The following is a 14,193-nucleotide window of genomic DNA, read 5'->3' on the forward strand; positions in this document are numbered from 1 at the left end:
ACAGTCATAAAATCTATTAGCTAAAGCATTGTGCTGGGCTTGATGTCATTCTGAAGCCATTGTTAATTAGATTTCTTACTGAACTAGATTTCTTATTTTCTTAAGCGTAAATAGATCAACACCACATTATTACATATTTGAAACTCTTTTATTGTACAAACATAACCCTTGTTATGTTACAGCCTTTATGGATGAGTCAGTCCTACTTAATGTAAAAGAAAATGCATCCACAGAATTCACATCTGTAGTGTGCTTAAGACTACTTTAAGTGTCTAGTTGTATTTACTTCAAAAACTTTGTAACAATTTTGTTGTGACATTGTTAATTAACACAAGTGCTTCATAGCCAAGATGACCATAACTTAAAAATTATTCAAATAATTTCCAGCAAGGAAATTAAGAACCTTGCATTTATTCAAGCCAAAAAAAAAAAAAAAAATGTTCCCTCTCAAATCATAATGATGCTTTTAAAGACAACATGGTTTTCAGAAGTGGCAAGTACATGAAATATTACAATAAATGTAAAAGTGAATTAAATAATGTTATATAATAATTTCGACAGAATTTGGAATATAACAACATATAATCTCCATTTTTCTCTGACTTTAAGCCTATTTCTCTGCGTACCCTTCGGTTTTCATGTCATTGAGCCCCAAGTCTTCGTTCTGCTCAAAGGTCCTGGTGTACTTTTCAATCTTCATTTCTGGATCTGGATCCGGGGCATAAACATTCTGCAAAAAGGAGTCGGGTGATTAGCCATCACATAAAAAGAACAAGATATATACATCCAAATGTTTAAAAATCACACAATTGAAGACATTAAATATGAAGCTTAACCATAAGATATCTTAATAAGATCCTTTAAATAAAACAATGTTTTATTTTGTATTATAAAAAAAAAGGTTTAACTGGCCTCACCTGAATATAACTATTGCCTGTCGGATCGTCCAGGATAATATGCACATCCATTTCCCCCGCCATTATCTAATAAACATTTAGTAAACACATTAATTCCTTGACAATTCTTGACAATTTCAAACATAAAATAAATAAATTAATGTCTATATTTATTTATTTAAAAAAAATATATATATAAATATATTTTATAATATATAATATAAATATATATATAAATAAATAAATAAATAAATAAATAAATATATATATATATATATATATATATATATATATATATATATATAAAATATACATATATATATATATATATATATATATACACACACACACATATATATATATATATATATAAATAAGTTATATAAATAAGTTCCTTTTAAGACGCCCCATTTTGAGAATATTGTCATTGCATTTAACAGTGAAGAACATTAACAGAAATGTCAGTAATGTCATTCAAACCTTGTCAATCTTTTGCCCAAAAAGCTCCAGTTTCCCTGCTCTATCCGCTGTAAAGCTGTCTCCACACATGAAGGGGTTTTTTGAAACAATCTAAAATAAGCATAAAAGCATAAAATTAGCATAAAAGAGGCTGTTTGTTGATAACAACGAAAGCCGTTAGCTGGGCTTTGATTCCTACCAGATCTTTGATGTCCTTGAGGAGTCCTTCCAGCGTAGTGAACTTCCCTCCGACAGCCGCCATCCCCAACTCAAACTCCAGCTCGGGAATCAACACGCTACACGTCTCTGACTGTTACACACATAACACATGAATGATGAAAAGGTAAAGTATGCTCACACAGTGTCACATGGAGCCAAACCCACCTTCAGCAGGTCTCTGGACATATCTGAAAGGTCGGTTAAGTGGAGAGTTATTCTGGTTCCCAGCTCTTCTGTGGCTCCTCCTGATTTCACCTATTTAATGATGTCAATGATAAATTCCAGTCCATAATACAAGAACAGCAACAACAACAAAAAATACACAAACATATAGCATGGTTTATTATTCTCACCTCATTGGTGCGATGTCCACAGCTGTCGCAATTAGTGGCCATTATTATGACCTCTTTAAAGTGTGGAATTTCTGCAATTGGGTTAAAGGGACCAATAAACTGCTTTCTTTAAATTATGACCCACAAGTGTTAAACCCATATCTCCATGATATGGGACGTTGCTGTGCTGCGCGGTCACAAAGCTTATCATTTGAATGTGTGTTTTTAAGCATTGTGGTTTAAGTGATTTTAAACCGTTGAAGCACAGTAAGCAGAGAAAGACAACAATTCTCTATATGAGCTCGCTATCAGAGAGACTGTTTCTGAGCATTGTCTGAGAGACACATGGTAATGAATGGTAAATACACATACTTGTGTGTCAAAATGACCATCTCTGCAAGTTAACAGTCATTTATGTCTTAAGTGAACGTAAACAGTTGAAAAAGAAAAACGCATGACTATATTGGGCTGTGTTTACACTGCAAGTCCTAATGCACACAAACCTAATCTTTTGACCATATTCGTTTATTTGCCCTGCCTGTTTACATTCACTTTAGACATGCCTGGTATCCAATATCTGTGTTTACATTAATCCCTGCCCAAAATGATTCTGTTGGTGATCGCTTTACTATGTAACATGGTTGGCCCTCGGGTTTTGAAAGGCCATACAAAAATGATTTTATAATTAATGTCGGGTGGCCATGATTATTTGCCAGCATGCACAAGTTAAAAGCTGTCATGGATGTTTGCAGTGAAAAATCTGACTTGACAGATACAGACCGGAAAATAATGGTAAATTTCATTTGTTATTTTATCTACAGCTAGATGTAGAATTCTGAAGTGAAATAAAGTTGTTTGGTAAGATTACATATATTTGAATGAATGAATTGACACACAGTTTCAGTGTGTTTCCACCCCAATAAAAAAGCTGCGAGTTTTCGTGCGAGTGCATACAGGAACGTCTGCTTCATAATACAACATTAATTAGTAATAAGACTCTAGTACTAGTTTTTGTTATATTTAAAATGGTGACAAGAATTATGAAATTACAATGGTATCAAATTTATATCAAACTTATTTAAAGCAAAAATAACTTTATTGTGATGATATATATCATTGTGAAATAAAATGTCGCATATCGAGAATCGTGATATAAAATTCTGTTCATATCGCCAACCCCTTCTTGGTACCATCATTTGTTGAACAACCATTTTTCTCTGCATTCAAATAAATTAGTAAAGCAGGATATTAAAAAAAAAATCTACATGGAAAGCCTCTGTTATTTGGTTAGCAATTTAACACAAAGATTCATTTGAAAATGCATGTTGTTTGCTAGTGTACTTTAAAGGATACGGACAAGCTTCATGTTTGTGTTGGCTGGGGCGTTACATTCTGGGCAGTTAGTGTTGAACACTAATACCTCATTTCTCATTGCATCTATATCATCGACTGTCTTTTCGTCTTGTTTTTCCTCTACCTGAAAAAGAGATGGTGGAAGTTGAAGAAACTGTAATCTTACAGTTCTGCACTCCTTGCTCAAGTCAACAGCAGAACAGATTCTGTAGCAGTTGCTCACCTCTATTCCTAGCGCAGCGTTGTGCTCAGCTGTCCTGTTGTAATACGTGACAGAGAGAGCCGTGTCTTTCTGAGGCACAAACGGGTTCTCAATAAAACTATTCCCAGATGGATCATCAATAATCTGCAGACAGAAGACAAATGCGGCATTCATTAGTTCATGATAATGTTTAATCCTTTGTCAGGCGCACGGAATCTTTCTGAAGTTTACCATCAGCAAAACTTACTAAAGTGAATTCCTCCTCAACTTCTTTAAGCTTTTTCAGCCTCTGGATGAATTCATCTATTTTTTCAGCAACAGCTGGATCTGTTCCCTGCAGTGTGGAGAGGAACAAACAGAACTCTTAATAAATAAATAAATACAAACATATAGGAACAAAAACAGAACACTTAATTATATATAGACAATTATTCTCAATATAAAACAGAACGCTTTGCATAAATAGTTCACACCTGATGAAACATATGGATGAACAAGGCTATTAAAAAAAGGTGCACAGATAAAACACCCACCTTTCTAATAGGTTGGTCTTGCTCTAAACCCGCCACTGCTCTGTCCAGAAGGCCCTCAATTGTTGACAAGGCTAACCCATTAGAAAGACAAAACGGTATTAATGATAAACTTACAAACAGTATTTATTATAATTTGCAAAATATCATTCTGCAGATTAAGTCTACTACACCATAAAACAAAATTGAAGTTGAGTTACAGGCTGTAATTGCATTATAATCCATCAGAACATCAACTTTTCAATAAGAGATTTGTACTTTAGTTAGAGGTCAAAATGAAAATACATAACTTACAGCCCTTCTGTGTGAAAGGAGGAATTTCAAAATCAAGTTGTGGAATTCTGGTGGACGCACTGTCCGACTTTACAACCTCTCGATTCATGTCCTGCACAAAAGGAAAAACTACTTGCTGATTCCTGAGAGAAACTTCAAATGGGACTACATGAGATGTGCGGATAGTAAGTAAGATTTTGAAGCCCAAAAAAGATCCATCCATCATAAAAGTAATAAAGTCCTTCTGAAGCAAAGCGATGCGTTTTTGTAAGAAAAATATCAATATTTATAACTTCGTAAACTATAATCACTGGCTTCTAGTCATGGCCGTACAGGAGTCGAGTTCTGTCTGAAAATCTCAATTACAATTCACTCCCATTTTAAAGCTTGGAAGAGTGTCAGGATATTTCTTAATATAACTCTGTGTTTGAAAGAAGAAAGGATGGCTTGGTGAGTAAATTACAGGATTGTTTTAATTTTTGGGTAAACTAACTCCTTTAAATGTTCAGCGTCACATCCTTAAGATTAACACAGTTGTATTCGTTAAAAATCAAGAGATCAAATTATATTACCAGTGCTTATACCGCTCTCTCTCCCTCTTTGATGTAGAAATTGATTAATAAAATAAAGCCCATTCTGTTGCTTTCTTTGACGTGTCGTGAACTGCATGAAATTGACCAAAAGAAAACAAATTTTATGGAAAATTGCTCCCATCATTATGTTGAAAAATCTAATCAGAATAGTTTCTCTTCTGTATATTTTAAGTTAAAGCTGTCATATTAAGCAATATCACATGTGGGGTTTTTCCTTCGTGCTTTATATAATGACCACTAGGAGAAGCTCTATGTTTTCTTTGATTGGTTCATAAGTTGTTGAAAATTGACTAAACGAGTGACGCACTTTTGTTGCGTTTTATTGCGTCTTAAAGTATCGACACATTAATGATTTCTCTCTCTATTTTGGCAATGTAATTTTTATTACTTGACCCTCCCGACATCTAAAAAACAGTTTATGGTCAAAGTTAACAGTCCATACCAACAGTTTATTATTTTATACATAAATAAACAAGACAAGACATACCTGTTTGGTCTTTACTTGTAAGGTGTACAGGACACCCTGCTCTTGTATGCGGCCAGCAGACTGGATTTCCGTGTTGGTCCAGTTACAGTGTGGACATGTAAAGGAGCTGATGATGATTTCTTTGAAGAAAGGGATCTTAGTAAACAGAAGACGTGTGCTTCCCTGGACAGGTCATACAAATTGGCATTAAATAAATGCATTAATTTGTTAAAAAAAAAAGTAATACTTGATATACGTATTGCCTAAAAGTAATAATAATAATAAAGCTGCATATGTACATTTTTATAACAGTTCATGCACAAACTCTCAATCACTGTAGGTTGATGATCTTCATCATCTGCATTAATGTCCTTAAAAACGCCGCCGCGGACGCGCTCCTCCTCAATAACTGACATATCGCCAGGTACTGTGGGTTAAAAGTATTTAAACAGTCCGGTTTACTGGTAGAAGTGGTTATAGTGAGTGATGTTCTCGTTCTGCTAGAAGTTTCCAGCAGCCTTCGCAGTTCGCACGTTTTTGGTAATATCCTCATGTGCGTAGAATCACCACCGGGTCAGACTCAGCTCAAGTTAACAAGACGTGTCAAAATAAAAGTCTTGACTTTATTATGATTAGGGTTAAGGAATATTTAGTGCATTTATGTATGTCATTGTTCATTTAATGTCTTGTATCATGTATTTATAATAAATGCAAACTCGTCATTAATCACACATGAACACTACTGCAATAATGGTTATACGGTTGCTGGATAAAATACTTTCACAATAACATCCAGGATTTGTTTAACATTGATTTTTAATGCCGGTTTCAACGTTGACCCAAAAACACTATAGGCCTACACAATGTTTCGTTTGAACTAGGGTTGTATGAATGTGCCATACACGTGTTATTCAATTTTATTCAAACTGGAGCTCGTCTTACAAACAGAAGGAACCCCATATGTTTTACTGTGCGATTTCCCAACTAAAATGTTTAGTTTCCAGACATCACATATAAATTATATGATATGTATATACTATGTATATATTAGGACCGTATAATACGTTAACATTATTTTGCTGTCATTGATAGTTGTTTCAAATCAGCAGCCACCAGATGGCGCTCCATCAGCTTCTGTCTCTTTGCCTCATGCTTTCAATTCTTCTAATGTTAAGAGTTGCCAACCCTGGCAAGATTCTATCAATGAACAAATTCTCAGTGGTCTGAAATATGCATGTAAACAACCACATAAGACATTTCTTAAAATAAGGCTTTCATGATTTCACATGGTTCTGACCACATAATTATTGTGAAGAAACTCTTATTGGCCTCCAGCATCTCATTCACTGCAGTGGACTTCATGTTGACCATTCATGTCATATAGTGTCCTAGCCAGAAAATCATCTATTTGACTCATAGCAGACTGGAATTGCATGAACCGTCCCTTGGTGGCAGAACCTACAAAACTACTGGCTGGAATACAATATAGAATATGTATTATAGGCTATTTAATGAACATGCAGATATGTCCATTATGCTATGTTATAAAGTAGCCTATGACGTGCTCTGTCTGGGTTGTGTATTGAAATGGGGAAGTGTTTTTTTTGCCTGCGTGGTGAAATGGTCAGTGGTGCAAATTTGAGCGTGTGATTTTTTCCCCTTGCGAATAAAGACCTTCCTGTTCCTGCAAAGTTGTTTAGCGTTTTTTTGTCACAGTGATGTCAGGGTGCTGTCACAGATTAAAAATAGATTTTATTCAACCATCCAACAAGGTTAGATGCTTATGCTAATAGGGACCAATAAAATCTGAATAATTTATTCACATAAATATCCAGATATAAACACAACATTTTGTGAATAAATAGTACAAAATCTACAGGATTACAAAGAAATATATATATATATACACATATAGAATGGTCACTTTTAAATTAAATAAAACATTCTATTAAAAAAAACATTTAAAATATATTTTGAGTTCCAGATTTTCAACACTGAAATATTCTGCCAAAGTCAAGAGATGGCCAGTGTAGATACTGGATGATTCATCACAACCGAGGAAGGTTATTGAAGCTGATGAAGATCTTTAAGAGACTTAAGTGTATTACAGTAATAAATTATATTTTGCTATAATACCATTCAAAAGTTTGGGGTCAGTAATACTGTGAAACACTACAATTTAAAATAACTTTAAATATATTTGAAATAAAGGTCCTCTTTCTCGGACCTTTACCATGACTGTTCCCTCCTGGTGGAATGATCTGCCTAACTCAACCAGAGCTGCTGAGTCCATAGCCACGTTCAAGAAACGGCTGAAGACGCACGCTTCTTTTTCGACAGCGCTTGATCCAGTAATACTAACACTTTCTCTTCTATTCTCATATTATAAAAAAAAAAAAAGTTAACATCTAATTGTTGTAATTGTTCTCATTTGTATAATATATATTATATTATATTATATTAGTATTTGAACATTCATATATTATTATGAAATTGTTAAACTGAGGCCAGTCAGAATTTAAGTCTGAATTAGACATATCATTTGACTAAATAGATGAGAACTTAATAGGTCAAAAGTGGGCATGTGTGAATTTTCTAAACGAGAACCAACCTCTGGCCGAAATGCCCCTGAAACTTGACACATTAATTCGCACAGGGGAAAAGACCATGACATCTCATGATGTCATGGAAGCCACTCTCTTTAAAAGAGTCAAAGCAGAGGAAGTGAGCTTCAGAGTTCAAGAGCGTGCAGTATGGAGATCAAAACCGGCTTTGTTATTCACATTCTGATGTTGATTGTAGGAGGTAAGACAAACATATTTCTTATTTGAAACGGTTTAGGCTATATCGCTGACTTAATAAAGTGGCATTGTGGTTTACTAGTTTGTGGATGTATTAATGATTTGTTGAATTTAATAAAAAAAATTATCGTGAGTGGTTGCACACAATTGATTTTAGCTACATTTAAACAAATGCATTAAGCTGAACTTAATCAATTTTAGTTCAACTTAATGCATTTGTTTAAATGTAGCTAAAGTCAATTGTGTGCAACCACTTACGATAAAAAATTGATTAAATTCAACAAATAATTTTTTTCAGAGGTTACGTTGTCCGACGTGTTAGTGCTTTCAGTGTTTTGTTGTATGATGCCGTTTGATAGATTTCTACATGATTTTAACAGTCATTGTGCAACTCGTTTCATTTATTACTATAGATTGGGTTGAAAGATATAACTATTGTTTTTAGGTGTACTCACCTTGTGGTATAGGAACAGGAAACTATTCTTGAATACAGTTTCATCACAGCAGTGGATGTAAAGCTTTTCAATAATGAACCTAAATAATGAAAAACAGTATCAGTGAATATAACTGCACATATTTAAAAATTATAAATAAGTTACATTATTAAATGGAATTAAGTTCAAAGGTGAATAAAAGGAATATTACATTTAATTAATCATTGCACTGTGAAGGTTTTAGTGTAGGCTACTATACTCCCACATAAAATTGCACATTAGGAAATATATTGGTCATTTTACATATGACTAAAAAAATCACACTCCCATGTCGCCTGATTTAGAACTTCATCTGTTTGATATGTTTACACCTTTGTGAATAACGTTTTAACACCACTGTTTCCTGTTCCAGCGCCAGCATGTCGCTTTATGTGTCACAGTGGCAAGTTTTCTCTTGCTGCAAGATTGAACCACACAAGAAAATAAAAGACCACTTACAGCAGTCACTCTAATGCATAGTGTAGCCCCTTCTCACTTTCAGCCGCAGCTAGCGAGAGCACTGAGAATACTGAAATGAGTCAGAGCAGAGCGTAGGGTGTCTGTGGTCTTATCAACCTACTGTTCTTCCATTAAACTATAGCCCACCTCTGGACTGTATATTTAGCTTTGATCAATGTCTTTGGTTGGAATGTTTTGTCAAAACTTGATGATTCTCACTTACTTATTTCCTTTCTTAACAGGAATAAGAGAATGTTCCGCAACAAAGTACATTACAGTGGCAGAAGGAGACACACTGGCATTGAAATGTCCACGAAGAAATTTCAGTGAGAATGCATTCATGGAGTGGAGAAATCCACAAGGTCATGTTATGTACTTCAACAACATCAGAGGTGAGGGAAAGAACACTGTATATTGTGCGAAAAAACACATTTCAAACACTGTTACATTTCCTCTTTGTTGTACTTCATAAACATTAAAGATTTATTTCATGTTCCCGTACAGGCCTACGAGATTCAAGGAGCAGCATTTTTACCTCAGACAACTCTGAATATGTGTTACTCCTGTCTAACGTTACCTTCGACGATGAAGGGCTTTATAAATGTCTTCTGTATGAAGATAAAGTCGTTTCAAAAAGATTCAGAGTAAAGGTTCTGGGTAAATATAAATATTTTATCACTCATCTTTTCTGAAAGCATGCATAAAATGATTTACAGATGGATAATGGAATATAAAATGAGACTCTTTTTGATCTGGTCACAGGAGCCCCCAAAATAGAAATGGCCGAGTATGAAGATAAAACAATCCTCAAATGTTCAGTGGCAGCGAATGGCAACCCACCTGAACTCTCTTGGCGAATCAGTGGGGTTGAAATTGAAGGTAAGTTACGAGAAGTGTCTCAGTTTGAGTGGGCAGACAGTTTCCAAACTTTTGACCGGTAATGTGTGTGTGTGTGTGTGTGTGTGTATATATAGCCTATATATACGTTTTTTTTTTTAAAGAAATTAATATTTCTAATCAGCAGGAATGCTTTAAATTGTGAGAGTAAAGACATTTATAATGGCACAAAAGATTTCTCTTTCAAATAAATGCTGTTCTTTTAAACTTTCTATTCATCAAAGAATCCTAAAAAAATGTATCACAGTTTCCACAAAAATATTAAGCAGCACAGCTGTTTTTAATGCTGATAATAAGAAGACATAATGTTTCTTGAGCAACAAATCAGCATATTAGAATGCAGGCTTGGTGAGCGTAAGACACTTCTTTTAAAAACATTACAAAATATAACTCACAGACATACTGTGAAACAGATACATTGGCAAATAAAGTCCCATGCCTTCTGACATTTCACACACTGTGAAACTACTAATACCTCGTGAAAAATAGAGGAACCACAATATTCTGAAGCAGGTCAGCTAAGGATAAATGTAAACAATGATACTATCAATAATAAATTTAGGGTGTTTCTCATACTAGTTGAATTCAAAATGACAGATTACTGAATATGCCCTGTTTTGCCCTAACAGCTCTACCCAATACCTTGCGGGAGGGGAGATCCAACAGGTCACTGGCAGTTAGCATCTTAACAATCAAAACTCATATCAGGGAAGCAACAGTGATGTGCCTGGCAAAACACAAAGAACTCCCAAAACAAGTGCTGGATTTTATCATCATTGAAAATCACTGTAAGTACCACAAATGGTACATAAAACCAGTTTCAGTACATTAAACCAGTTCCGCCATATTTGCTTTCACCTCACCACCACCACTGATTTCCCAAGCATGTGACAAAAACAGGAGCATGCCATATATGACATTAGCCATTATTAGAAAAGGGAAATGAAATATTAGGGGATTTTGTTTGGCTGTGGTGCACAGAGAAAGTTAATCTACACTTCAGAGTATTTGGTAGTTTCCAATTTAAGTGAATGTGTGGTCCACATTAGAGTGATCAATCACATGATCTAAGGGAAGTCAGCTATTTCTTTGAACAAAACAGGCTGTGTTCCCCATTCAGAATAGACACACTAACCACGTATATTAATAAATACTTTCAAAAGTCAGATCCTTATACGCAAACGGTCAACAGTGAATGTTTTTATTGTGTCTTCACATAGCTGTTACGGCCTCCACATCAAGGTATTCCAGTTCTAGAGATGTGCTAAAAACTGAGACAATGACCACTGTCACGTCTGCTCCTGCCATTAGCAGTACAGGTGAGTGTTTCTCTTAATTTCATGTGTTTGGACAAGTAATGAAATATGTGATGTCACACCAATTACACTACATAAACTAGGAGTATTTGAGCCAGCACATGACAGAATACTTTAAATACAGCTCAGATCAAAATAAAAGCAAAACCCCCTTCTGTGTGAGGGCTTCACATAAAACCCCATACTGGTAATAGAAATTGCCTCTGCTCCTTGTAACTCTCTGCCTCCACCTACTGGTAGCTATTGCAGTGTGCACACAGTCACTTCTAGACAGCATCTTACCTTTTTGATTTTTAAATTTGATACCTCACAACTGATTAACAAATTCACCATCTGATCACAGCATACATGGAATTGTCGTCAGAAAATACTGAAGTGCTCCCAACAGGAGACAGCACTACCTCAAACCACAGACAAGGTAAATTATGCAATTTTGCATGACAAAACACTTATTAACAATATTGCAATTTCATGTAAAAGCTGATGTGTGTTTTGTATAAGGCTTTGTGATTAATTAATTTGCTTTGTGATCTCTTTTAGTAGACGAACATTCTACTGCAACAGATATAAACTTGACAAGTAAGTGTTCATATTCATATTAAATTCATTTCATATAAACATGACATATTGAACATAATATACCATTAATTTCCTGCTTATTTTACTTTGTAAAATTAATCTCAAATCTACCTTTGCATTTCAGCACAGAACATAAACTCTTCGGAGTCCATATCACCTGAAGGATTCATGACCAAAAATGGCACCAACTCAAAAGGTGTGAAGCTCATAAACAATAAAATGCTTCATTGTCAAGCCAGAAAAACAAAATTTCCACCTTGTTCTCTTATAAATGATTGCTAATTGCAAGTCCAAATTAAAATAAAAGCAACATGTAATTAAGGATGTTATTAAAGATTGCAGTGATAAAAATAGACTTTTTCTTATGCCTTTGTGATGCTATCCTAAGATGTCATTTTGATGATAATTATATTACTTTGTGTATTTGCAGGCCTTGACATAGGGGACCAAGACAAACAATACAATCGTAAGGAAAGCTCACCACTGCTGATCCTGCTGGTCACAAGCCTTATCATATGTTTACTTATTGTAGTCATCTTCTTTGTGATCAGACTGCGAAGGGCACATATAGCCTGGAAAAAAGGTAATATAAGATTATTTATATATTTTAACTTTAATTCAAGCTTAATTTATATTCTAGGATTTAGCTGCGATTTAATTCTGGATAGGCCTACAGTTTTTCATTTTAATCTGATTTTATAACAGAGAATGAAGAATCAGACCAGTCTGTGGAAAGCAGCAAATCAAAAGCCAGTCATGAAGAGAAGCAGTCCCAGGGGAGGAGAAGACAAGGTATAACTACTTAAACCATCTAATAGATCAAACACACAAGCTTTTGTGTCTTTGCAAACTACTAATTTTTCATATTTCTCTTGATTTTCGGTCTAGGCTTTTGGAACTCAAATTTCACAGAATACAGAGTGGAAGAAACGCCACAGAATACAGAAAAGTCAACAGTTACAGTAGATGTGATCACTGAAGCACAAGACAGTTCAAGAACAGCTTGTAACAAACTTGACGGAGCTTGTGTCAAGGAGACTGAACTTTAGAGGGAAATTCAGCCGTATCTGAATCCTCATCAGAGACTGAACTAATTCTGCAGTTCTGTAATGAACAATGGTGCTCATAATCCTATTTTGGGAAAATTAAAAGATGATAAATAAAGGCTTTTGTATATACTGTTAGCTATTCTGTATTTACATTGTTGCTGGTTTACATTATTTTTATACTGAATGTAAAGAAGTGTTACATTATTTTTTATACTGAATGTAAAGAAGTGTTTTATTATGTGTCATTTACAGTTTAATAACTTTAAAGTGCTCCCATAAAATTGGAATAGACTGCATGATGTTTCAACATATAAAAATTTGTATTTTTAACCTGAAATTGCTGCTGCTCTCCCTGTTATCAAAGTCCCTGTTTCAAAAGTCAATATGAATGAAAAATTAAATGAACTGTTTTTGTATGAAATAAAACTCTATTTTATGTAACTTGTGAATGCTATGCTTGGTGAATCTTCAAACATGTGATATATGGATACATGTGACCCTGGATCACAAAACCAGTCTTGAGTCGCACGGGTATTTGTGGCAATAGCCAACAAAACATTGCATGGGTCAAAATTATCGATTTTTCTTTTATGCCAAAAATTATTAGGATATTAAGTAAAGATCATGTTCCATGAAGATATTTTGTAATTTTCCCACCTTAAATATATAAAAAATATATTTTTGTGAGTGGATGCAGCACAATCACCAACATAAATGAACAACTTTAAAGGAGATTTTTTTAATATTTAGATTTTTCTGCACCCTCAGATTCCAGATTTTCAAATAGTATACATTCATATATTGTCCTATCCTAACAAACCATACATCAATGGAAAGATTATGTATTCAGCTTTCAGATGATGTATAAATCTCAATTTAAAAAAAAGAAATACCCATAAGACTGGTTTTGTGGTCCAGGGTCACATTGGCTCAGTTTTTGATGCAACTTACTCTTCAGTATTGTTTTAGACAAAAAACAAACAAACATATACTCACAAAATATTAAGATTTTTGTCACCCAATATGTGACTAGTCTGTGTTTAGTGAATTCCATGAAATGTTGTAGACATTTCCTCATTTCTTTGGTGATTCGAATTGTTCGTTCGTATCGCCACCTACTGGGCTATAAACCTACTGCAATGGTTTGTTTCCTCTGATTAGTTTACTTTCCTTTACTCATTGTTTCCTTCATATCCCTTTTCTCGATCATATAATATATTAAATAAACACATTTTTGACACTGTCCCAAACCCTAGATCTATCAGAGCTCAGGTTTCAGTCGGCGTTGTGTGTTCA

The 14,193-nt window shown here is 34.4% G+C and overlaps 2 protein-coding genes across 5 annotated transcripts; one reads left to right on the forward strand and one right to left on the reverse strand.

Moving 5' to 3' along the window:
- Window positions 1-134: 134 nt before the first annotated feature.
- Window positions 135-5,888, reverse strand: zpr1 (ZPR1 zinc finger). Its single transcript, XM_084105559.1, has 13 exons — window positions 5,623-5,888; window positions 5,345-5,506; window positions 4,286-4,376; window positions 3,995-4,065; window positions 3,709-3,795; window positions 3,483-3,605; window positions 3,260-3,383; window positions 1,928-1,998; window positions 1,740-1,829; window positions 1,555-1,665; window positions 1,377-1,466; window positions 918-983; window positions 135-730 (listed from the first exon to the last, which is right to left on the reverse strand). The coding sequence occupies exons 1-13, from the start codon at window positions 5,737-5,739 to the stop codon at window positions 611-613; spliced, it is 1,323 nt and encodes a 440-aa protein (XP_083961685.1). The 5' UTR covers window positions 5,740-5,888; the 3' UTR covers window positions 135-610.
- A 2,158-nt stretch (window positions 5,889-8,046) lies between these two features.
- Window positions 8,047-13,338, forward strand: crtam (cytotoxic and regulatory T cell molecule). 4 transcript variants are annotated; one of them, XM_084105108.1, is made up of 12 exons: window positions 8,047-8,128; window positions 9,299-9,448; window positions 9,561-9,713; window positions 9,819-9,935; window positions 10,583-10,741; window positions 11,174-11,272; window positions 11,613-11,687; window positions 11,810-11,848; window positions 11,973-12,044; window positions 12,279-12,431; window positions 12,554-12,640; window positions 12,737-13,338. In XM_084105108.1, the coding sequence occupies exons 1-12, from the start codon at window positions 8,077-8,079 to the stop codon at window positions 12,895-12,897; spliced, it is 1,317 nt and encodes a 438-aa protein (XP_083961234.1). In that variant the 5' UTR covers window positions 8,047-8,076; the 3' UTR covers window positions 12,898-13,338. The 4 variants fall into 4 exon arrangements, with proteins under 4 accessions (XP_083961234.1, XP_083961235.1, XP_083961236.1 ...); XM_084105109.1 differs by having other exon boundaries at window positions 11,813-11,848; XM_084105110.1 differs by lacking the exon at window positions 10,583-10,741.
- The last annotated feature ends 855 nt before the right edge of the window (window positions 13,339-14,193 follow it).

Source organism: Abramis brama (assembly GCF_963993115.1).
Source record: "Abramis brama genome assembly, chromosome: 25".
NCBI lineage: Eukaryota > Metazoa > Chordata > Actinopteri > Cypriniformes > Leuciscidae > Abramis > Abramis brama.

Excerpts from the sequence above, each read along its gene's own strand:
- crtam (XM_084105108.1), top strand. The coding sequence starts at position 8,077 with ATGGAGATCAAAACCGGCTTTGTTATTCACATTCTGATGTTGATTGTA. Across the intron at positions 9,936-10,582 it reads CAGTGGGGTTGAAATTGAAG|CTCTACCCAATACCTTGCGG; the intron begins GTAAGTTACGAG and ends TTGCCCTAACAG. Across the intron at positions 11,688-11,809 it reads TACCTCAAACCACAGACAAG|TAGACGAACATTCTACTGCA; the intron begins GTAAATTATGCA and ends GATCTCTTTTAG.
- zpr1 (XM_084105559.1), bottom strand. The coding sequence starts at position 5,739 with ATGTCAGTTATTGAGGAGGAGCGCGTCCGCGGCGGCGTTTTTAAGGAC. Across the intron at positions 4,066-4,285 it reads TCCTTTCACACAGAAGGGCT|CCTTGTCAACAATTGAGGGC; the intron begins GTAAGTTATGTA and ends CTAATGGGTTAG. Across the intron at positions 3,606-3,708 it reads TTGAGGAGGAATTCACTTTA|ATTATTGATGATCCATCTGG; the intron begins GTAAGTTTTGCT and ends TTCTGTCTGCAG.